The sequence below is a fragment of the Ranitomeya variabilis genome, chromosome 3 (assembly GCF_051348905.1).
Source record: "Ranitomeya variabilis isolate aRanVar5 chromosome 3, aRanVar5.hap1, whole genome shotgun sequence".
In the NCBI taxonomy this organism is placed as follows: Eukaryota; Metazoa; Chordata; class Amphibia; order Anura; family Dendrobatidae; genus Ranitomeya; species Ranitomeya variabilis.
In genome coordinates this window covers 385476410-385501336 of record NC_135234.1, presented here as the reverse complement: position 1 = coordinate 385501336, position 24927 = coordinate 385476410, and the positions used below count along the sequence as shown (strand labels likewise).

General features: G+C 45.6%; 1 protein-coding gene across 10 annotated transcripts in view; it reads right to left on the bottom strand.

The window, feature by feature from the left end:
- The window catches only part of ADGRB2 (adhesion G protein-coupled receptor B2), a 666055-nt gene that overhangs the window by 100002 nt on the left and 541126 nt on the right, over positions 1 to 24927 (bottom strand). For 6 of the 10 annotated variants that reach the window (XM_077296045.1, XM_077296046.1, XM_077296043.1 and 3 more), the window contains exons 6-8: positions 24136 to 24300; positions 22220 to 22321; positions 20522 to 20628 (exon numbers count right to left, since the gene is read on the bottom strand). In XM_077296045.1, the coding sequence (XP_077152160.1) occupies positions 20522 to 20628; positions 22220 to 22321; positions 24136 to 24300 (374 nt within the window). The remainder of the gene's footprint in view (positions 1 to 20521; positions 20629 to 22219; positions 22322 to 24135; positions 24301 to 24927) is intronic. The other 4 variants (XM_077296050.1, XM_077296047.1, XM_077296051.1 and 1 more) reach the window with 1 other exon arrangement.

The window sequence follows — 24927 nt, the reverse complement described above, 5'->3', positions numbered from 1 at the left end:
TTACCTTATGATGTTATCTGTACAGCTGTTATTTATATTCCTGTACTGATAAGACTATTTCATTCTCATCTGATTTTGCTTCGTGTGTCCTATTTCTTGGTGTCTGACAACCGCCGTCTACTACTGTCTTTCATATTAATTAGTTAATGGACATCAATTAGCAGTTATGTTCTTTCTGAGTCCCAGAGCTAGCTGGCAGCTGCAGGGCCTCTAAACTCCCCTTATAAGCCCATTTTGTTGCATGCACTGTAGATTCACTAAGCATTTAGGAAAGTGTGCGCCATACAAGAAAGGCTACACATGAGCAGTGCATAATGCGATGTACAAGCAGGCAAACCTTTGGTGAACCTTCACTTGTGAAATAGAGAATTCCATCAATAACAATTTCCTAACATGGGTAATAGGGGGGATCAGTCTCGGGGCAATGGAGTTCCATGTGCCTGTTTTGTCAGTGTTGCCAGCAACAATGTACACATTATACGTGCAATGGTGACAGTCATTCATTAGACTCTACTCAAAGAATAGGGGGGCTAATGGCACCTGTACATTGCCACACTGCATAAGACAGATCAACAGAGGGCAGTATAATTATCACCAATTAATTATCATCATTAAGTCCATATTAAAGGGACTCTGTCACCAGGTGTTTGCTATGTAATCTGAAAGCAGAATGATATAGGGGCAGAGACCCTGATTCCAGCGACATGTCATTTGGTCTGTTTGCTATCATTTTGATAAAATCAGTGTTTTCTTTGCTACAGATGTAGCAGTTCTCTGACTGCTGAGCTCTGTATAACCCCGCCCACATCACTGATTGGCAGCTTACTGTGTACAATGTACATGTGCAGAAACTTTCAATCAGTGGTGGGGGCGGTGTTATATAAGAAGCCCAGTAAGTGACACATAGTTGGAATCAGTATCTCTGCCCTTACATAATGCTGATCTCGGATTAAATAGAAAAAATCTGGTGACAAATTCTCTTTAATTGTGAAGGGACCTAATATCAATATTGCTGATAATGTATTTTCCTAATATAAAAGCAAGGCTCCCTAAATGTGGAAATTAAAAATGGTAGTGATTTGGCTGAGATGCACAGTGAATGTTAGTGAGTGTGCTGGATTACCATTTTCAAATAAGTGGAACTCATCTCATCTGAAACAGTAAGGAAATAAAAGAGAATATAATTCTTATAATTCTAAAAAACGTTTCCTAAGTGTTAAGCTAGAAAACCCATACAGCAAGGGGTAGATCTGCAATTTTTAATGGGACCGGCTGATTATCTTAATGTGTATAGTCACCTTCTGACTCACAATAGATGATGACGCGGAAGAGAAGGAGCTGGGCGACGATCAATGCTTTTGTATAATCTGAGATTAAGCAGTGGTTTATGTGTTTGGCAGCAATTTTTTTCCCCTCTTCCCATCGAAAACATAAGAATGCTTGTCAAGCCAAACATTTAAAGTGAACCTGTCAGCAGGATGGTGCACAGTAAACTACAGACACTGTCAGGTCGACGCCGTTATACTGATTAAAATGATACCTTGGGTGATGGAATAGGGGGATATCGGCAGGTGACTGAGGGATCAGTGACCTGTCGGAAGCCATACTGATGGATAGCTAAGCAGAGCACCACGTACAGACCCCCACAGCCCGCCTCAGAGCACAAGTATATCATTAACTCAAAACTGAAAATATAGATTAAACAACAACCACAAGACGGATTTCATCACCAGGTATCATTGTAATCAGTATAACTGCGCCGACCTGACACTGTCTGTAGGTTACTGTGCACAATCCTGTGTAATTACTGTAAGTTTTTTTTTTTGGATGGATTTTTTTTGCTATGGTAACATGAATCCATTACAAACTTGTATGATAGTCTCTGCATAATATAATTTCTGAATAGGTTAATTTCATTTCAACAGACCGCTGGATGGTTATGTTCCTTTTAAATAATTTTTAATTGATATTTTTACAATAACGACTATGACTATATTTTGATTAGAATAATCTGCTTTACGCCATCATATTCCATAGCACTTTACATTATGATCACTGTCCCCATTGGGGCTCACAATCTAAATTTCCTAGCAGTATGTCTTTAGAGTGTGGTAGAAAACCTGAGAACCTGGAGGCAGGGGTGAACCTAGCCTTTCTGCTGCCTAAGGCGAACTGCAAAAGGGCGCCCCCCCCACGTAGTAAATCTAGTATATATTTGTCTAAGGGTCACTTCCATCTGTCTGTCCTTCTGTCTGTCTGTCTGTCTGTTACGGATATTCATTGGTCGCGGCCTCTGTCTGTCATGGAAATCAAAGTCGCTGATTGGTCGTGGCAAAACGCCCATGACCAATCAGCGACGCGCACAGTCCGGAAGAAAATGGCCGCTCCTTACTCCCCACACTCAGTGCCCGGCGCCCGCATACACCCCTCTGGTCACCGCTCACACAGGGTTAATGCCGGCGGTAATGGACCGCGTTATGCCGTGGGTAACGCACTCCGTTACCGCTGCTATTAACCCTGTGTGACCAGGTTTTTACTATTGACACAGCCTATGCAGCGTCAATAGTAAAAACATCTAATGTTAAAAATAATAAAAAATAAATAAAAAATCATTAGATACTCACCTTCCGCCGCCTTTCCTGCTCCTCGCGATGATCTGGCCGGTCCATGCAAGCGGCACGTTCCGGTGGCAAAGATGGTCTGGGAGAAGAACCTGCCATGACGTCACGTGTTGTGAATTCTGTTCTCGAGCTCCCTCCTGTGGTTATGAATGGTACTTCGGCGAGTTCTGTTCATGGGCTCCCTCTGGTGGCTGTGAGTGGAGCTGCTGGTTCTGAGATTCCTTCTCCAGCTGATCTCGTTTAGGCCTTGGCTGGCTGCTCTATTTAACTCCACTCAGATCGTTACTTGATGCCAGCTGTCAATGTCCTAGTATTGGTTCAGTTCTCTTGGATCTTTCAGATGACCTGTCTACTTCAGCAAAAGCTAAGTCCCTGCTAGCTTATTTGTTACCACTGTTTTTTGTCCAGCTTGCTATCATGATTTTGTCCTGTTAGCTGGAAGCTCTGGGATGCAGAGTGGCACCACCGCGCCGTGAGTCGGTGCGGTGGTTTCTTTTGCACACTCTGTGTGGTTTTTTGTTAGTTTTTATGCTGACCGCAAAGATACCTTTTCTATCCTCAGTCTGTTTAGTTAAGGCTGGCCTCCTTTGTTGAAACCTATTTCATTCCTGTGTTTGTGACTTCCATCTTAACTCACAGTCAATATGTGTGGGGGGCTGCCTATTACTTTGGGAAATTTCTCTGAGGCAAGGTAGGCTGTATTTTCTATCTTTAGGGGTAGTTAGCTCTTAGGCTGTGAAGAGGCGTCTGGGCAGAGTCAGGAACGCTCCACGGCTATTTCTAGTTGTTGTAATAGGATTAGGGGTTGCGGTCAGCAGAGCTCCCACTTCCCAGAGCTCGTCCTGTATTACTAGTTTGCTCATCTGGTCATTTCTAGTGCTCCTAACCACCAGTTCAATCATAACAGTACAGCTGGCCTGTAAAGTGTTAATGCATCTCAATAGAGGGATAAGAGAAGTTCTGAGACCATTTTTTTTTTTTTCCTCTGCAGTGTGTTTTGTTTCTCTTTTCCCCTAAATCTCTGGGTGGTTCAGGACACAGGTGTAGATATGGACATTCAAGGTCTGTCCTCTTGTGTGGATCAACTCACTGCAAGGGTACAAAGCATTCAAGATTATGTAGTTCAGAACCCGATGTTAGAACCCAGAATTCCAATTCCTGATTTGTTTTCTGGGGATAGATCTAAGTTCCTGAATTTCAAAAATAATTGTAGACTGTTTTTTGCTTTGAAACCCCGCTCCTCTGGTGACCCCATTAAGCAAGTAAAAAGCATTATTTCTTTGCTGCGTGGCGACCCTCAAGTCTGGGTATTTTCCCTTGCGCCAGGAGATCCTGCATTGCGTAATGTAGATGTGTTTTTTCTGGCGCTTTGATTGCTTTATGATGAACCAGATTCAGTGGATCAGGCAGAGAAAATTTTGCTGGCTTTGTGTCAGGGTCAGGATGAAGCGGAGGTATATTGTCAGAAGTTTAGAAAGTGGTCTGTGCTTACTCAGTGGAATGAATGTGCCCTGGTGGCAATTTTCAGAAAGGGTCTTTCTGAAGCCCTTAAGGATGTAATGGTGGGATTCCCCACGCCTGCTGGTCTGAATGAGTCTATGTCCTTGGCCATTCAGATCGATCGACGCTTACGTGAGCGCAAAAATGTGCACCATTTGGCGGTGTTTTCTGAGCAGAGGCCTGAGCCTATGCAATGTGACAGGACCTTGACCAGAGCTGAACGGCAAGAGTACAGACGTCAGAATGGGCTGTGTTTTTACTGTGGTGACTCCACTCATGCTATCTCTGATTGTCCTAAGCGCACTAAACGGTTCGCTAGGTCTACCACCATTGGTACGGTACAGCCAAAATTTCTTTTGTCCGATACTCTGATTTGCTCTTTGTCGTCCTATTCTGTTATGGCATTTGTGGATTCAGGTGCTGCCCTGAATTTGATGGACTTGGAGTTTGCCAGGCGCTGTGGTTTTTTCTTGGAGCCCTTACAGTATCCTATTCCATTGAGAGGAATTGATGCTACACCTTTGGCCAAGAATAAGCCTCAGTACTGGACTCAATTGACCATGTGCATGGCTCCTGCGCATCAGGAGGATATTCGCTTTTTGGTGTTGCATAATCTGCATGATGTGGTCGTTTTGGGTTTGCCATGGCTACAGGTCCATAATCCAGTATTGGATTGGAAATCAATGTCTGTATCCAGCTGGGGTTGTCAAGGGGTACATGGGGATGTCCCATTGTTGTCTATTTCGTCTTCCCATCCTTCTGAAGTCCCTGAGTTCTTGTCAGATTACCGGGATGTATTTGATGAGCCCAAATCCAGTGCCCTACCTCCTCATAGGGATTGCGATTGTGCTCTTAATTTGATTCCTGGTAGTAAGTTTCCGAAGGGCCGACTGTTCAATTTATCTGTGCCAGAACACGCTGCAATGCAGAGTTATATAAAGGAGTCCTTGGAGAAAGGGCATATTCGCCCGTCATCGTCACCGTTGGGAGCAGGGTTCTTTTTTGTGGCCAAGAAGGATGGTTCTCTGAGACCTTGTATAGATTACCGCCTTCTCAATAAAATCACCGTCAAATTTCAGTACCTAGTCAAGTGGAAAGGTTATGGTCAGGAGGATAATTCCTGGGTGGTTGCCTCCGATGTTCATGCTGCCGATCTTGTTCGTGCCTTTCATTTGGCTCGTCCGGATCGGCCTGGAGGCTCTGGTGAGGGTTCGGTGACCCCTTCTCAAGGGGGGGTACTGTTGTGAATTTTGTTCTCGAGCTCCCTCCTGTGGTTATGAATGGTACTTCGGCGAGTTCAGTTCATGGACTCCCTCTGGTGGCTGTGAGTGGAGCTGCTGGTTCTGAGATTCCTTCTCCAGCTGATCTCGTTTAGGCCTTGGCTGGCTGCTCTATTTAACTCCACTCAGATCGTTACTTGATGCCAGCTGTCAATGTCCTAGTATTGGTTCAGTTCTCTTGGATCTTTCAGATGACCTGTCTACTTCAGCAAAAGCTAAGTCCCTGCTAGCTTATTTGTTACCACTGTTTTTTGTCCAGCTTGCTATCATGATTTTGTCCTGTTAGCTGGAAGCTCTGGGATGCAGAGTGGCACCACCGCGCCGTGAGTCGGTGCGGTGGTTTCTTTTGCACACTCTGCGTGGTTTTTTGTTAGTTTTTATGCTGACCGCAAATATACCTTTTCTATCCTCAGTCTGTTTAGTTAAGGCTGGCCTCCTTTGCTGAAACCTATTTCATTCCTGTGTTTGTGACTTCCATCTTAACTCACAGTCAATATGTGTGGGGGGCTGCCTATTTCTTTGGGAAATTTCTCTGAGGCAAGGTAGGCTGTATTTTCTATCTTTAGGGGTAGTTAGCTCTTAGGCTGTGAAGAGGCGTCTGGGCAGAGTCAGGAACGCTCCACGGCTATTTCTAGTTGTTGTGATAGGATTAGGGGTTGCGGTCAGCAGAGCTCCCACTTCCCAGAGCTCGTCCTGTATTATTAGTTTGCTCATCTGGTCATTTCTAGTGCTCCTAACCACCAGTTCAATCATAACAGTCACGGTATGTGACCGTGACACGGTCATGTGACCGCGATGTCATCACAGGTCCTGCGCAAAAATGACCTGCCATGATGTCACGGTCATGTGACCGCGACGGCATCACACCCTGGGACCGGAAGCAGCTGCCTGCACCCCACACAGGCGACAGAACTACAACGTGTTAGGGTTGGCGGAACCTGGGATCCACCGTGCAGGAAAGAACCTGCTGCTAAGTAAGGCGACGAAGCAAATTAGAATAAACAAACTCTGTTACTTCACAGAGCCCATAGTAAAGAGAATGCTGTGCCCTGTTTAGCTCACAGGGGAGACAGCTACTGAGTAGAGCCGACAGTGGTCATGCAGTCCAACCAACACGCAGGTCCTCTCCTGTGGAGCCGGAATTCTATCGGCTATTAGCCAGCCCTGAATTCACACATAAACTCCACGCCGGAGGTGCCAGCATTCTAGTGGCTTATTTCAGCCGGGTCCCTGACCACACACACGACCACACTGGCACTGAGCTCATACATATTTGATACTAGCACATGGCCGTGCGGTCATGAGAACCTTATATAGCTGCATCACCTACAGGACCTTCCAAGAAGGACCAATGGAAGGCTGCCACAGAACTTGATCAGGTACAGGACCTTCCTGGAGGACCAATGGAAGTTGCTGCAGTACCTGAGCATGTGACCCTTGATCTCCACTGAGAGATCTTACCCTGGGCATGCTCAGTGTGTGCAAAGCAGGACTTAGTCCCAGAAAAGCCTGATCGCTGCAGATCAGTGCAAGGTACAATAGCAGAGCCTGGAGAGACAGCAGTAACCCTTTGCACAGTATCAGACTCAGTGGGACGCTGGGACCGATGTCTCCGCTGAGCAGGCTCCACTGCGGCCGATGCAGAATGGGAGAACGCAGCAGACACGGCTCGAGATTCCCCCTGTGCAGCAGCGGGAACTCGACTCCTAATACAATGCGCCTGTGGAATGTGAGTATATGTTTATTTTTTATTTTTTTAACCTGTGACATTCGTGGCTGGGCAATAGACTACGTAGCTGGGCAATATACTATGTGACTGCCCAACATACTACGTGGCTGGGCAATATACTACGTGGCTCTGTGCTGTATACTACGTCACTGGGCAATATACTACGTGGCTCTCTGCTGTATACTACGTCACTGGGCAATATACTACGTTGCTGGGCAATATACTACGTCACTGGGCAATATACTACGTCGCTGGGCAATATACTACGTCGCTAGGCAATATACTACGTGGCTGGGCAATATACTACGTGGCTGGGCAATATACTACGTGGCTGGGCAATATACAACGTGGCTGGGCAATATACTACGTGGCTGGGCAATATACTATGTGGCTGGGCAATATACTATGTGGCTGGGCAATATACTACGTCGCTGGGCAATATACTACGTGGCTGGGCAATATACTATGTGGCTGGGCAATATACTATGTCACTGGGCAATATACTACGTGGCTGGGCAATATACTACGTGCCTGGGCAATATACTACCTGGCTGGGCAATATACTACGTGGACATACATATTCTAGAATACCTGATGCGTTAGAATTGGGCCACTGTTGTGAATTTGGATTCTGGGCTCCCCCGGTGGCTACTGGTGGAATTGAACTGGTGTCTTCATCTTCTCTGTTCACCTGTTCCCATCAAGATGTGGGAGTCGCTATATAACCTTGCTGCTCTGTTAGTTGCTTGCCGGTCAACAATGTTATCAGAAGCCTCTCTGTGCTTGTTCCTGCTCCTAGACAACTACTAGATAAGTTGGACTCTTGTCCATGTTTGTTTTTGCATTTTTGTTCCAGTTCACAGCTGTAGTTTCGTTACTGTGTCTGGAAAGCTCTTGTGAACAGGAATTGCCACTCTGGTGTTATGAGTTAATGCCAGAGTTTTAAAGTAATTTCTGGATGGTGTTTTGATAGGGTTTTTAGCTGACCATGAAAGTGTCCTTTCTGTCTTCTGCTATGTAGTAAGTGGACCTCAAATTTGCTAAACCTATTTTCATACTACGTTTGTTATTTCATCTTGATTCACCGCCAATACATGTGGGGGGCCTCTGTCTCCTTTCGGGGTATTTCTCTAGAGGTGAGCTAGGACTAATATTTTCCTCTGCTAGCTTTATTTAGTCCTCCGGCTGGTGCTGGGCATCTAGAATCAACGTAGGCATGCTACCCGGCCACTGCTAGTTGTGCGTTAGGTTTAGTTCATGGTCAGCTCAGTTTCCATCTTCCAAGAGCTAGTTCCTATATATGCTGATGCTATGATCTCTTGCCATTGAGATCATGACAGTTTGACCGGCCCACTAAAGGGTTAAAATCCTTGGCTGAGAAAGGAGAGAAATAAGTAGTCTGCTGAAATTTTTTTTTTTTTTTTCTCTCCTTTGAATGGCTCTGTGTTCACCTGTTTGCAATGGATCTTCAGAGTGTAACTGCAGGTTTGAATAATCTCGCCACGAAGGTACAAAATTTGCAAGATTTTGTTTGTCATGCACCTGTATCTGAGCCGAGAATTCCTTTGCCGGAATTTTTCTCGGGGAATAGATCTGGGTTTCAGAATTTTCGAAATAATTGCAAATTATTTTTGTCCCTGAAATCTCGCTCTGCCGGAGATCCTGCACAGCAGGTCAGGATTGTGATTTCCTTGCTCCGGGGCGACCCTCAAGACTGGGCTTTTTCATTGACACCAGGGGATCCTGCGTTGCTCAATGTGGATGCGTTTTTTCTGGCCTTGGGGTTGCTTTATGACGAACCTCATTTGGAGCTTCAGGCAGAAAAAACTTTGATGTCCCTATCTCAGGGGCAAGATGAAGCGGAAATTTACTGCCAAAGATTCCGTAAATGGTCTGTGCTTACTCAGTGGAATGAGTGCGCCCTGGCGGCGACTTTCAGAGAGGGTCTCTCTGATGCCATTAAGGATGTTATGGTGGGGTTCCCTGTGCCTGCGGGTCTGAATGAGTCCATGACAATGGCTATTCAGATAGATAGGCGTTTGCGGGAGCGCAAACCAGTGCACCATCTGGCGGTGTCCACTGAGAAATCGCCAGAGAGTATGCAGTGTGATAGAATTCTGTCCCGAAGCGAGCGGCAGAATTTTAGACGGAAAAATGGGTTGTGTTTCTATTGTGGTGATTCTACTCATGTTATATCAGCATGCTCTAAGCGCTCTAAAAAGCTTGGTAAATCTGTTTCCATTTGCACCTTACCGTCTAAGTTTATTCTATCTGTGACCCTGATTTGCTCTTTGTCATCTATTACCACGGACGCCTATGTCGACTCTGGCGCCGCTTTGAGTCTTATGGATTGGTCCTTTGCCAAACGCTGTGGGTATGATTTAGAGCCTTTGGAGACTCCTATTCCTCTGAAGGGGATTGACTCCACCCCATTGGCTAATAATAAACCACAATACTGGACACAAGTAACTATGCGTATTAATCCGGATCACCAGGAGATTATTCGCTTTCTGGTGCTGTATAATCTACAGGATGATTTGGTGCTAGGATTGCCTTGGCTGCAATCTCACAACCCAGTCCTCGACTGGAAAGCTATGTCTGTGTTGAGCTGGGGATGTAAGGGGGCTCATGGGGATGTACCTGTGGTTTCCATTTCATCATCTATTCCCTCTGAAATTCCTGAGTTCCTGTCTGACTATCGTGACGTCTTTGAAGAATCCAAGCTTGATTCGTTACCTCCGCACCGAGAGTGCGATTGTGCCATAGATTTAATCCCGGGTAGTAAATACCCAAAGGGTCGTTTATTTAATCTGTCTGTGCCTGAACATGCTGCTATGCGTGAATATATAAAGGAGTCCTTGGAAAAGGGACATATTCGTCCATCGTCATCTCCCTTAGGAGCCGGTTTTTTCTTCGTGTCAAAAAAAGACGGCTCTTTGAGACCATGTATTGATTATCGGCTTTTGAATAAAATCACTGTTAAATATCAATACCCATTGCCGTTGCTGACTGATTTGTTTGCTCGCATAAAGGGGGCCAAGTGGTTCTCTAAGATTGACCTTCGTGGGGCGTATAATTTGGTGCGAATCAGGCAGGGGGATGAGTGGAAAACCGCATTTAATACGCCCGAGGGCCACTTTGAGTATTTAGTGATGCCTTTTGGTCTTTCAAATGCTCCGTCAGTTTTCCAGTCCTTTATGCATGATATTTTTCGCGATTATTTGGATAAATTTATGATTGTGTATCTGGATGATATTCTGATTTTTTCGGATGACTGGGACTCTCATGTCCAGCAAGTCAGGAGGGTTTTTCAGGTTTTGCGGTCTAATTCTTTGTGTGTGAAGGGTTCTAAGTGTGTTTTTGGGGTACAGAGGATTTCCTTTTTGGGATATATTTTTTCCCCCTCTTCCATTGAAATGGATCCTGTCAAGGTTCAAGCTATTTGTGATTGGACGCAGCCCTCTTCTCTTAAGAGTCTTCAGAAATTTTTGGGCTTTGCTAACTTTTATCGTCGATTTATTGCTGGTTTTTCGGATATTGCTAAGCCATTGACCGATTTGACTAAGAAGGGTGCTGATGTTGCTGATTGGTCCCCTGATGCTGTGGAGGCCTTTCGGGAGCTTAAGCGCCGTTTTTCCTCTGCCCCTGTGTTGCGTCAGCCTGATGTTGCTCTACCTTTTCAGGTTGAGGTCGATGCTTCTGAGATCGGAGCTGGGGCAGTGTTGTCGCAGAAAAGTTCTGACTGCTCCGTGATGAGGCCTTGTGCCTTCTTTTCCCGTAAATTTTCGCCCGCTGAGCGGAATTATGATGTTGGGAATCGGGAGCTTTTGGCCATGAAGTGGGCTTTTGAGGAGTGGCGCCATTGGCTTGAGGGGGCCAGACATCAGGTGGTGGTATTGACTGACCACAAAAATTTGGTTTATCTTGAGACTGCCAGGCGCCTGAATCCTAGACAGGCGCGCTGGTCATTATTTTTCTCTCGGTTTAATTTTGTGGTGTCATACCTACCGGGTTCTAAGAATGTTAAGGCGGATGCCCTTTCTAGGAGTTTTGAGCCTGACTCGCCTGGTAACTCTGAGCCCACAGGTATCCTTAAGGATGGAGTGGTATTGTCAGCCGTTTCTCCAGACCTGCGGCGGGCCTTGCAGGAGTTTCAGGCGGATAGACCTGATCGTTGCCCACCTGATAAACTGTTTGTTCCTGATGATTGGACCAGTAGAGTCATCTCTGAGGTTCATTCTTCTGCGTTGGCAGGTCATCCTGGCATTTTTGGTACCAGGGATTTGGTGGCAAGGTCCTTCTGGTGGCCTTCCCTGTCACGAGATGTGCGAGGCTTTGTGCAGTCTTGTGACGTTTGTGCTCGGGCCAAGCCTTGTTGTTCTCGGGCTAGTGGATTGTTGTTGCCCTTGCCTATTCCTAAGAGGCCTTGGACGCACATCTCGATGGATTTTATTTCAGATCTGCCTGTTTCTCAGAAGATGTCTGTCATCTGGGTGGTGTGTGACCGTTTCTCTAAGATGGTCCATTTGGTTCCTCTGCCCAAGTTGCCTTCTTCTTCCGAGTTGGTTCCTCTGTTTTTTCAAAATGTTGTTCGTTTGCATGGTATTCCTGAGAATATCGTTTCTGACAGAGGGACCCAATTCGTGTCTAGATTTTGGCGGGCATTCTGTGCTAGGATGGGCATAGATTTATCTTTTTCGTCCGCTTTCCATCCTCAGACGAATGGCCAGACTGAGCGGATTAATCAGACCCTGGAGACATATCTGAGGTGTTTTGTGTCTGCTGACCAGGATGATTGGGTTGCTTTTTTGCCATTGGCGGAGTTCGCTCTCAATAATCGGGCCAGCTCTGCCACTTTGGTGTCCCCGTTTTTCTGTAATTCGGGGTTTCATCCTCGATTTTCCTCTGGTCATGTGGAATCTTCGGATTGTCCTGGAGTGGATGCTGTGGTGGAGAGATTGCATCAGATCTGGGGGCAGGTGGTGGACAATTTGAGGTTGTCCCAGGAGAAGACTCAGCTTTTTGCTAACCGCCGTCGTCGTGTTGGTCCTCGTCTTCATGTTGGGGACTTGGTGTGGTTGTCTTCTCGTTTTGTCCCTATGAGGGTCTCTTCTCCTAAGTTTAAGCCTCGGTTCATCGGCCCGTATAAGATATTGGAGATTCTTAACCCTGTTTCCTTCCGTTTGGACCTCCCTGCATCCTTTTCTATTCATAACGTTTTTCATCGGTCATTATTGCGCAGGTATGAGGTACCGGTTGTGCCTTCCGTTGAGCCTCCTGCTCCGGTGTTGGTTGAGGGTGAGTTGGAGTACGTTGTGGAGAAAATCTTAGACTCTCGTGTTTCCAGACGGAGACTCCAGTATCTGGTCAAGTGGAAGGGATACGGCCAGGAGGATAATTCTTGGGTGAATGCATCTGATGTTCATGCCTCTGATCTGGTTCGTGCCTTTCATAGGGCCCATCCTGATCGCCCTGGTGGTTCGGGTGAGGGTTCGGTGCCCCCTCCTTGAGGGGGGGGTACTGTTGTGAATTTGGATTCTGGGCTCCCCCGGTGGCTACTGGTGGAATTGAACTGGTGTCTTCATCTTCTCTGTTCACCTGTTCCCATCAAGATGTGGGAGTCGCTATATAACCTTGCTGCTCTGTTAGTTGCTTGCCGGTCAACAATGTTATCAGAAGCCTCTCTGTGCTTGTTCCTGCTCCTAGACAACTACTAGATAAGTTGGACTCTTGTCCATGTTTGTTTTTGCATTTTTGTTCCAGTTCACAGCTGTAGTTTCGTTACTGTGTCTGGAAAGCTCTTGTGAACAGGAATTGCCACTCTGGTGTTATGAGTTAATGCCAGAGTTTTAAAGTAATTTCTGGATGGTGTTTTGATAGGGTTTTTAGCTGACCATGAAAGTGTCCTTTCTGTCTTCTGCTATGTAGTAAGTGGACCTCAAATTTGCTAAACCTATTTTCATACTACGTTTGTTATTTCATCTTGATTCACCACCAATACATGTGGGGGGCCTCTGTCTCCTTTCGGGGTATTTCTCTAGAGGTGAGCTAGGACTAATATTTTCCTCTGCTAGCTTTATTTAGTCCTCCGGCTGGTGCTGGGCATCTAGAATCAACGTAGGCATGCTACCCGGCCACTGCTAGTTGTGCGTTAGGTTTAGTTCATGGTCAGCTCAGTTTCCATCTTCCAAGAGCTAGTTCCTATATATGCTGATGCTATGATCTCTTGCCATTGAGATCATGACAGTTTGACCGGCCCACTAAAGGGTTAAAATCCTTGGCTGAGAAAGGAGAGAAATAAGTAGTCTGCTGAAATTTTTTTTTTTTTTTTCTCTCCTTTGAATGGCTCTGTGTTCACCTGTTTGCAATGGATCTTCAGAGTGTAACTGCAGGTTTGAATAATCTCGCCACGAAGGTACAAAATTTGCAAGATTTTGTTTGTCATGCACCTGTATCTGAGCCGAGAATTCCTTTGCCGGAATTTTTCTCGGGGAATAGATCTGGGTTTCAGAATTTTCGAAATAATTGCAAATTATTTTTGTCCCTGAAATCTCGCTCTGCCGGAGATCCTGCACAGCAGGTCAGGATTGTGATTTCCTTGCTCCGGGGCGACCCTCAAGACTGGGCTTTTTCATTGACACCAGGGGATCCTGCGTTGCTCAATGTGGATGCGTTTTTTCTGGCCTTGGGGTTGCTTTATGACGAACCTCATTTGGAGCTTCAGGCAGAAAAAACTTTGATGTCCCTATCTCAGGGGCAAGATGAAGCGGAAATTTACTGCCAAAGATTCCGTAAATGGTCTGTGCTTACTCAGTGGAATGAGTGCGCCCTGGCGGCGACTTTCAGAGAGGGTCTCTCTGATGCCATTAAGGATGTTATGGTGGGGTTCCCTGTGCCTGCGGGTCTGAATGAGTCCATGACAATGGCTATTCAGATAGATAGGCGTTTGCGGGAGCGCAAACCAGTGCACCATCTGGCGGTGTCCACTGAGAAATCGCCAGAGAGTATGCAGTGTGATAGAATTCTGTCCCGAAGCGAGCGGCAGAATTTTAGACGGAAAAATGGGTTGTGTTTCTATTGTGGTGATTCTACTCATGTTATATCAGCATGCTCTAAGCGCACTAAAAAGCTTGGTAAATCTGTTTCCATTTGCACCTTACCGTCTAAGTTTATTCTATCTGTGACCCTGATTTGCTCTTTGTCATCTATTACCACGGACGCCTATGTCGACTCTGGCGCCGCTTTGAGTCTTATGGATTGGTCCTTTGCCAAACGCTGTGGGTATGATTTAGAGCCTTTGGAGACTCCTATTCCTCTGAAGGGGATTGACTCCACCCCATTGGCTAATAATAAACCACAATACTGGACACAAGTAACTATGCGTATTAATCCGGATCACCAGGAGATTATTCGCTTTCTGGTGCTGTATAATCTACAGGATGATTTGGTGCTAGGATTGCCTTGGCTGCAATCTCACAACCCAGTCCTCGACTGGAAAGCTATGTCTGTGTTGAGCTGGGGATGTAAGGGGGCTCATGGGGATGTACCTGTGGTTTCCATTTCATCATCTATTCCCTCTGAAATTCCTGAGTTCCTGTCTGACTATCGTGACGTCTTTGAAGAATCCAAGCTTGATTCGTTACCTCCGCACCGAGAGTGCGATTGTGCCATAGATTTAATCCCGGGTAGTAAATACCCAAAGGGTCGTTTATTTAATCTGTCTGTGCCTGAACATGCTGCTATGCGTGAATATATAAAGGAGTCCTTGGAAAAGGGACATATTCGTCCATCGTCATCTCCCTTAGGAGCCGGTTTTTTCTTCGTGTCAAAAAAAGACGGCTCTTTGAGACCATGTATTGATTATCGGCTTTTGAATAAAATCACTGTTAAATATCAATACCCATTGCCGTTGCTGACTGATTTGTTTGCTCGCATAAAGGGGGCCAAGTGGTTCTCTAAGATTGACCTTCGTGGGGCGTATAATTTGGTGCGAATCAGGCAGGGGGATGAGTGGAAAACCGCATTTAATACGCCCGAGGGCCACTTTGAGTATTTAGTGATGCCTTTTGGTCTTTCAAATGCTCCGTCAGTTTTCCAGTCCTTTATGCATGATATTTTTCGCGATTATTTGGATAAATTTATGATTGTGTATCTGGATGATATTCTGATTTTTTCGGATGACTGGGACTCTCATGTCCAGCAAGTCAGGAGGGTTTTTCAGGTTTTGCGGTCTAATTCTTTGTGTGTGAAGGGTTCTAAGTGTGTTTTTGGGGTACAGAGGATTTCCTTTTTGGGATATATTTTTTCCCCCTCTTCCATTGAAATGGATCCTGTCAAGGTTCAAGCTATTTGTGATTGGACGCAGCCCTCTTCTCTTAAGAGTCTTCAGAAATTTTTGGGCTTTGCTAACTTTTATCGTCGATTTATTGCTGGTTTTTCGGATATTGCTAAGCCATTGACCGATTTGACTAAGAAGGGTGCTGATGTTGCTGATTGGTCCCCTGATGCTGTGGAGGCCTTTCGGGAGCTTAAGCGCCGTTTTTCCTCTGCCCCTGTGTTGCGTCAGCCTGATGTTGCTCTACCTTTTCAGGTTGAGGTCGATGCTTCTGAGATCGGAGCTGGGGCAGTGTTGTCGCAGAAAAGTTCTGACTGCTCCGTGATGAGGCCTTGTGCCTTCTTTTCCCGTAAATTTTCGCCCGCTGAGCGGAATTATGATGTTGGGAATCGGGAGCTTTTGGCCATGAAGTGGGCTTTTGAGGAGTGGCGCCATTGGCTTGAGGGGGCCAGACATCAGGTGGTGGTATTGACTGACCACAAAAATTTGGTTTATCTTGAGACTGCCAGGCGCCTGAATCCTAGACAGGCGCGCTGGTCATTATTTTTCTCTCGGTTTAATTTTGTGGTGTCATACCTACCGGGTTCTAAGAATGTTAAGGCGGATGCCCTTTCTAGGAGTTTTGAGCCTGACTCGCCTGGTAACTCTGAGCCCACAGGTATCCTTAAGGATGGAGTGGTATTGTCAGCCGTTTCTCCAGACCTGCGGCGGGCCTTGCAGGAGTTTCAGGCGGATAGACCTGATCGTTGCCCACCTGATAAACTGTTTGTTCCTGATGATTGGACCAGTAGAGTCATCTCTGAGGTTCATTCTTCTGCGTTGGCAGGTCATCCTGGCATTTTTGGTACCAGGGATTTGGTGGCAAGGTCCTTCTGGTGGCCTTCCCTGTCACGAGATGTGCGAGGCTTTGTGCAGTCTTGTGACGTTTGTGCTCGGGCCAAGCCTTGTTGTTCTCGGGCTAGTGGATTGTTGTTGCCCTTGCCTATTCCTAAGAGGCCTTGGACGCACATCTCGATGGATTTTATTTCAGATCTGCCTGTTTCTCAGAAGATGTCTGTCATCTGGGTGGTGTGTGACCGTTTCTCTAAGATGGTCCATTTGGTTCCTCTGCCCAAGTTGCCTTCTTCTTCCGAGTTGGTTCCTCTGTTTTTTCAAAATGTTGTTCGTTTGCATGGTATTCCTGAGAATATCGTTTCTGACAGAGGGACCCAATTCGTGTCTAGATTTTGGCGGGCATTCTGTGCTAGGATGGGCATAGATTTATCTTTTTCGTCCGCTTTCCATCCTCAGACGAATGGCCAGACTGAGCGGATTAATCAGACCCTGGAGACATATCTGAGGTGTTTTGTGTCTGCTGACCAGGATGATTGGGTTGCTTTTTTGCCATTGGCGGAGTTCGCTCTCAATAATCGGGCCAGCTCTGCCACTTTGGTGTCCCCGTTTTTCTGTAATTCGGGGTTTCATCCTCGATTTTCCTCTGGTCATGTGGAATCTTCGGATTGTCCTGGAGTGGATGCTGTGGTGGAGAGATTGCATCAGATCTGGGGGCAGGTGGTGGACAATTTGAGGTTGTCCCAGGAGAAGACTCAGCTTTTTGCTAACCGCCGTCGTCGTGTTGGTCCTCGTCTTCATGTTGGGGACTTGGTGTGGTTGTCTTCTCGTTTTGTCCCTATGAGGGTCTCTTCTCCTAAGTTTAAGCCTCGGTTCATCGGCCCGTATAAGATATTGGAGATTCTTAACCCTGTTTCCTTCCGTTTGGACCTCCCTGCATCCTTTTCTATTCATAACGTTTTTCATCGGTCATTATTGCGCAGGTATGAGGTACCGGTTGTGCCTTCCGTTGAGCCTCCTGCTCCGGTGTTGGTTGAGGGTGAGTTGGAGTACGTTGTGGAGAAAATCTTAGACTCTCGTGTTTCCAGACGGAGACTCCAGTATCTGGTCAAGTGGAAGGGATACGGCCAGGAGGATAATTCTTGGGTGAATGCATCTGATGTTCATGCCTCTGATCTGGTTCGTGCCTTTCATAGGGCCCATCCTGATCGCCCTGGTGGTTCGGGTGAGGGTTCGGTGCCCCCTCCTTGAGGGGGGGGTACTGTTGTGAATTTGGATTCTGGGCTCCCCCGGTGGCTACTGGTGGAATTGAACTGGTGTCTTCATCTTCTCTGTTCACCTGTTCCCATCAAGATGTGGGAGTCGCTATATAACCTTGCTGCTCTGTTAGTTGCTTGCCGGTCAACAATGTTATCAGAAGCCTCTCTGTGCTTGTTCCTGCTCCTAGACAACTACTAGATAAGTTGGACTCTTGTCCATGTTTGTTTTTGCATTTTTGTTCCAGTTCACAGCTGTAGTTTCGTTACTGTGTCTGGAAAGCTCTTGTGAACAGGAATTGCCACTCTGGTGTTATGAGTTAATGCCAGAGTTTTAAAGTAATTTCTGGATGGTGTTTTGATAGGGTTTTTAGCTGACCATGAAAGTGTCCTTTCTGTCTTCTGCTATGTAGTAAGTGGACCTCAAATTTGCTAAACCTATTTTCATACTACGTTTGTTATTTCATCTTGATTCACCGCCAATACATGTGGGGGGCCTCTGTCTCCTTTCGGGGTATTTCTCTAGAGGTGAGCTAGGACTAATATTTTCCTCTGCTAGCTTTATTTAGTCCTCCGGCTGGTGCTGGGCATCTAGAATCAACGTAGGCATGCTACCCGGCCACTGCTAGTTGTGCGTTAGGTTTAGTTCATGGTCAGCTCAGTTTCCATCTTCCAAGAGCTAGTTCCTATATATGCTGATGCTATGATCTCTTGCCATTGAGATCATGACAGGCCACCATCTAGTATACTATACTGTCCCATCATCCGGCTACCTGTCTGTCACTGTAGCAGGCATAGCCTGATGGGACTAGTAGCCCCATCGGACGATGCCTGCCTACATATAGACCCCCACACAGCCCCGCTGGTTCACATAGCATAGCTTATCTACTTCTGAGTCTGACAATCTGATGGAGGGAGGCTGTGAACCGTGACAGAGCTGTGCAGCAGCATGTGGGGGATGGGGGGACGAATTATGTTTTTTATAGTTACTTACTGCTGCCGGTTACTGCTCCGAGTCCCAGCAATGTGTGTGTCTGACTCCCAGCACAGCAGCCAGCAGGTCAGGAGGCAGGGCACCGCCTCTGCACCTCAGCCCGGGCCGGGTGGTAACAGTCACCTGCCGGGCACGCCGCACGTTAGCTTGTTTGTGACACTGTCAGCAAGTGTCAGAGCAGGGATTGCAGGTAGAGTCGGCACCACGTGTTCTAACTTCTGACTGCCGCTCTGCCGCCATCGTCTTTAGGAATGCTCCGCCACTTGAGGCAAAGTATTCAACTTGCCTCATGATAACAGCGCCACTGCCCGGAGGAAACAAAAAACATGGAGAGAACATACAAACTCCTTGCAGATGATTTGATCCCAGGACCCCAGCGCTGAAAAGCAACAGTGCTAACCATTAAGCCACTGTGCTGTGCAGTTTTTGTTGTTCTAAAAATTTGCACCAGAAATCCACAGTAATATACAATATTTTGTGGATTTACCCCAAATTTCTCCACCATATTTGAATATTTGAATTTAGCTTTAAGGTCTCTTTGAACAACTTTGATTACTCATAAACTTTGTTTAAAAATATACAGTATATGGACTTAAGCCAAGGAAAAATACATGCATAATATTAGTATACATTGCCAAGATATTCTTCTCTAAAATCGCTGCTAACTGAACACTTTGACACTTACCATAATCTCTAAAAAGTATTACTGAACTGGAGAGATATGTCATTGCGTTCTGATTAGGGTTGAGCGAAACGGGTCGGCAATTTTCAGAAGTCGCCGACTTTTGGCAAAGTCGGGTTTCATGAAACCCGACCCGACCCCTGTGTGGGGTCGGCCATGAAGTCGGCGATCTTCTGAATCTGGAATCGGAATTCCGATACCGATTCCCGATATGTTTAAGATATCGGGAATTGGTATCGGAATTCAGATTTAAGTGTAAAATAAAGAATTAAAATAAAAAATATCGCTATACTTATCCTCTGACGGGCCCTGGTACTAACCGGGAACCTTCCTTCCTTAGAATCAGCCTTCCAGGACCTTGCGGTGACGTCGCGGTGACGTCGCGGCTTGTGATTGGTGCGCGGCCGCCCATGTGACCGCTCGCGCGACCAATCACAAGCCGCGACGTCACCGTGACGTCACCGAAGGTCCTGGAAGGGCTGATTCTTAGGAAGGAAGGCTGCCGGAACGAAGCCGAGGGTGAGTATATTCCTATTAGGTATATACTCACTCTCGGACATGACCTGCTTCTTTCCAGCAGCCTTCCTTCCTAAGAATCAGCCCTTCCAGGACCTTCGGTGACGTCACGGTGACGTCGCGGCTTGTGATTGGTCGCGCGAGCGGTCACATGGGCGGCCGCGCACCAATCACAAGTCGCGACGTCACCGCGACGTCACCGCAAGGTCCTGGAAGGATGATTCTAAGGAAGGAAGGTTCCCGGTTAGTACCAGGGCCCGTCAGAGGGTAAGTATAGCAATATTTTTTATTTTAATTCTTTATTTTACACTTAAATATGGATCCCAGGGCCTGAAGGAGAGTTTCCGCTCCTTCAGACCCTGGGAACCATTGGAAACTGCATTGGGTTTCGAGTTTCGGCCGACCCCGACCCCGACTTTTTTATAGGATCGGCCGATTTCACTCGACCCGACTTTTGAAAAAGTCGGGTTTCGTGAAACCCGACCCGATCCTATAAAAGTAAAGGTCGCTCAACCCTAGTTCTGATATAATCCAGTAAAATGAAAGCACGGGACATGAAAATCAACCAAATGTTTCACGCACTTGATCAAACAAATAGGACATCTGCCCTGTGCGAAGCCTCATGTGTATAGTAGGCAGTGGTCTACGAAGAGCTTCATTTTCTAAGTCAAAGCCAAGCTACGTTAATAAAGAGAGAATGCCAGACAGAATGTCCTGGGTTCTTGAAAATAAACAAAATACAAAAAATATCGTAAAATAAAAAGAATTGGTAATTACTGCAAGGTGAAGATGTCTGTAGTCCTGGGAAACACAACGGGCGAAACTTGGAGAACTCCAGTAGGCGAAACCCTGGGGACTGAGCAGACAGCGACGGCTAGCTGATCCTGCAGGGGAAATAGAGATCACTTAACAAACCAAAAAGAGAGACGATACATGAGAACGCAAATGGGAAGAACGTGCAAATACATCTTAAGTATTTGGAAGAACAAATAAAAAATACAACAAATTAAGTTCATTTAAAATTTTGAACACAAATCAAGGATCAGTCCTAGGCCCCCTCCTTTTCTCTTTGTATACTGCCCCTATTGGACAAACAATCAGTAGATTTGGTTTCCAGTACCATCTCTATGCTGACGACACCCAATTATACACCTCTTCTCCTGTTATCACGCCGACCTTTTTAGAAAACACCAGTGATTGTCTTACCGCTGTCTCTAACATCATGTCCTCCCTCTATCTGAAACTGAACCTGTCAAAAACTCCTCGTGTTCTCTCCCTCTACTAACCTACTTTTGTCTGACATTGCCATCTCCGTGTGCGGTTCCACCATTACTCCAAAGCAACAGGCCCGCTGCCTTGGGGTCATCCTTGACTCCGAGCTTTCATTCACCCCCCACATCCGATCACTGGCTCGCTCTTCTTATCTGCATCTCAAAAACATTTCTAGAATTCGCCCTTTTCTTACTTTCGACTCTGCAAAAACTCTTACTGTCTCACTTATTCTCGTCTGGACTATTGTAACTCTCTACTAATCGGCCTCCCTCTTACCAAACTCTCCCCTCTCCAATCTGTCCTGAATGCTGCAGCCAGGATCATATTCCTCACCAACCATTACACCGATGCCTCTACGTTGTGTCAGTCATTACACTGGCTACCCACCCACTCCAGAATCCAGTACAAAACGACTACCTTCATCCACAAAGCACTCCATGGCTCAGCACCACCCTACATCTCCTCTCTGGTCTCAGTCTACCACCCTACCCGTGCCCTCTGCTCCGCTAATGACCTCAGGTTAGCATCCTCAATAATCAGAACCTCCCACTTCCGTCTCCAAGACTTTTCACATGCTGCGCCGATTCTTTGGAATGCACTACCTAGGTTAATACGATTAATCCCCAATCCCCACAGTTTTAAGCGTGCCCTAAAAACTCATTTGTTCAGACTGGCCTACCGCCTCAACGCATTAACCTAACTATCCCTGTGTGGCCTATTAAAAAAAAAAATACATAATCAGGTTCCTCATACACTATGTTCTCATACACTTTATGCAGTTAATAGCCCTCTGTGTCTGTACTGCTACATACTTAGGCAGTTAACTGGTTCATGCAGCTTTACATGAACACCCGAGCCTTACACTATGGCTGGTCCAAATAATTAAAGCAATTGTTACCATCCACCTCTCGTGTCTCCTCTTTTCCTCATAATTTGTAAGCTTGTGAGCAGGGCCCTCATTCCTCCTGGTATCTATTTTGAACTGTGATTTCTGTTATGCTGTAATGTCTATTGTCTGTACAAATCCCCTCTATAATTTGTAAAGCACTGCGGAATATGTTGGCGCTATATAAATAAATATTATTATTATAATAAGATCAAACGAAATGAAGGAGATTAAACGTAGAAGAAACAATGAAACACAAAGTAAACAGAAAAAACACAGAAAAATACGATTACAAGATATGATCAAGAGCAACTGACCTGTGGCGTTTGGAGGACACTTGTTGTACACAATTTCCCCTGCAGCTGCTTTCTTCCAGGTCATGGATGAGACGTACTCATCTTTACACATTTCATGTAACGCTGTGAGGAAGGGAAGCAATACCGTGAAATCATCATCAACTAAATTAGGAGCTACCTGACTAGCCCAACAGATCTCCCAAATCTTGAAGATGAGATCTCACAGCTTCCAGCCATGTTACACACCTTGTGATCTGCCCGGGGAGGCTAAGTAGAGTGTGGTGACCTGACCTTTCTCTGGTGACCTCAGAATATATGGATCACTATGTGTAAATAGCAAGCTGTGACCGCCTAATGAAAAAATGAACAATCATTGCTATTCCCTTTTTCTAAACCCACTAGCCTGTCAGCAAGAGCCCACAGAGGAAGCAGGCATGCTGAGAGGATGAAAGGACAACAAGAGAGGAATAAAGAAACAAAAGCTGAAAGGGCATGTGGAGAACAAGAGGAGAGGTGCAGGAGACCAGACACAGAGAGCACAGGAGAGGTGCGGAGGTGAAGAGGTGGTGGTGAACAAAAAGTGCAGTAAAGATGAGATTCAAAGCATGACAAGGAAAGGCAGGAGGAGTACGGAGGAGTCTGTGAGCCACCTCAACCTGACAACTCAACTCATGTACACAATCCCAAGAACTAACATAGGGTAGATACTGACCTATGATGGTTCAACAACATTGAAAATAAGTTAAGACTATCTGCAAATTACGAGTCAAACAGACTGGTAAGAACTACTTCTTTTAAGTGAAAGAGGATAGAAGCAGAGTGCGGACTATTTCATGTGATTATGGGTGTGATTCTAAGGATCCTTAAGCACATGCATATTATTTTAATAGAAGTCATCCATGTTCTAGCTAAAGGTATAAACACGTAACTAATGTGAATATAATGTCATAAGTAATTGGTATACTATGCGCCTGCAACCTATTGTTTGCCGTATGTTACTCCCGGCACTCACAACGCAATGTGATTCCAATACAACAGTAATTTAATGACAGTACAACAATAACGTAAGTGAATATAGTATTGGAACTATTATTATAAAAATCAGACTGACATGTGGAAAAATAATGTCATGTGTGTTGTACATGGCAACAGTGAAGTATATCTAAATAATGTGGTCTTCCAAGAGTCGTGAACACAACGATTGGCAAAATCAGACAAGTTTAATTAAGGCTGTCTGGAATATTAGTCACATCGCTAAGGTTTATCTGACCCTAGTATATGTCATTATAGGTCAAGTTATTTAGGACCTACGTTAATGAGGTAATAATTGCCCAGAGCTACTGGAATCTAAGGTTATGGTCTTTCAATTCTAGAATTTGTCACATTTGTTGGAGATAGCAACACAATAATCCAAGTAGAAAGAACAAAAAAAGGTTTCTAGAAATTCGGGTAAGTTAGGTGTCAATTAGAGTTAGTGGGAATCGATTTTCAAAACCCAGTTCAGTGGCCAGGTCAGTAATCTGTTTCCATCGGATGGGAGCCCTGAGAACTGCCTCCTACCTCCAGGCATCCATGCCTCTTTTGATTATGTGTCCTGAAGATGTCACACCAAGACCGACTAATCAAAAGAAGAGCCGCGGATGACAAGAGGTAGCCCATCCAACCTATCCAATGGCTATAGATTACTGACTTGGCCGATGAACTGGGTTCTGATAACCAACTTGAAAACCTAAGTGTAGAACTACTGGAAAATGAAAAGTATTAATTTACCTATCCAAAGAAAAACGTGTATAACAACATATTGTGTAAGGAATGGGTCTAACATATATACGATTTCTAAGTTTTTAAATTGCCTGTTTAAAACAGGAGGAAAGCTCTTAGTGGGCTATAAGTGGCAGCTCCACTCAGCACACACAGGAGATGTATTGGGTGGATACCTGGGCATTTCTTTTCATTGCACGTCCTGACCTCGTCCCCGGAGCCCTCGCATGGATATCCTTGCAATCCTGTTCCCTGACACATCCGGTAGCGACGCTGCCAGCCACTGTCACATGTTTTGGAGCACAAGCTCCAATGATTCCACGGGCCCCATTTTCCATCCCCTAGAAAGTGTGAACGGGCAGGAAGCAGAGGAAAGTGTAAAGAAAAGAGGGAACACAGAAGGGTATAAAAAGAGGATGAGGGGTAGAGGAAGGGTAAGAAGTGAGAGATTAGAGAAAGTAGCACAATGTAAGGAGAAGATGACAGGAAAAAGAATAAAGGGGAGCATAAATTAGGAATTAAGCAGCGAGTAAAGAGAGTAAAGATGTATAGAAAGAGATCTAAGGGATGTGTAAAGCTACAGTACAAAAGTATATAGGCCAAAAAGCTAAGACATTTAAGTGAGAGGTAGTGTGGAAAACAGAACGCTCGTGTAGCTCTATCACTAGTTAGTGGCAAATTTAATAAAGGGAGAATAAAACTAGTAAAGAAAAGAGAGTATCTGAAAATAGAAAAAAACAGCGAGTACCTGTATGGCATATAACAGAAACAAGTTTAAGAGGTGAGGAGCCGGAGGCACATTATGTGAGATGAGAGAGCAGTTAATGCTGGGTTATATGATCAGAGAAAGATGACAGAGATAAAGATAGAAGGAGAAGCTATAAAGAGACTTCCAAAAAATAGGCTAGATGATGACATGTGATCTACCTGCTAAGTCAAGGGCGGGCATACTGGTAGTCATAACTGAG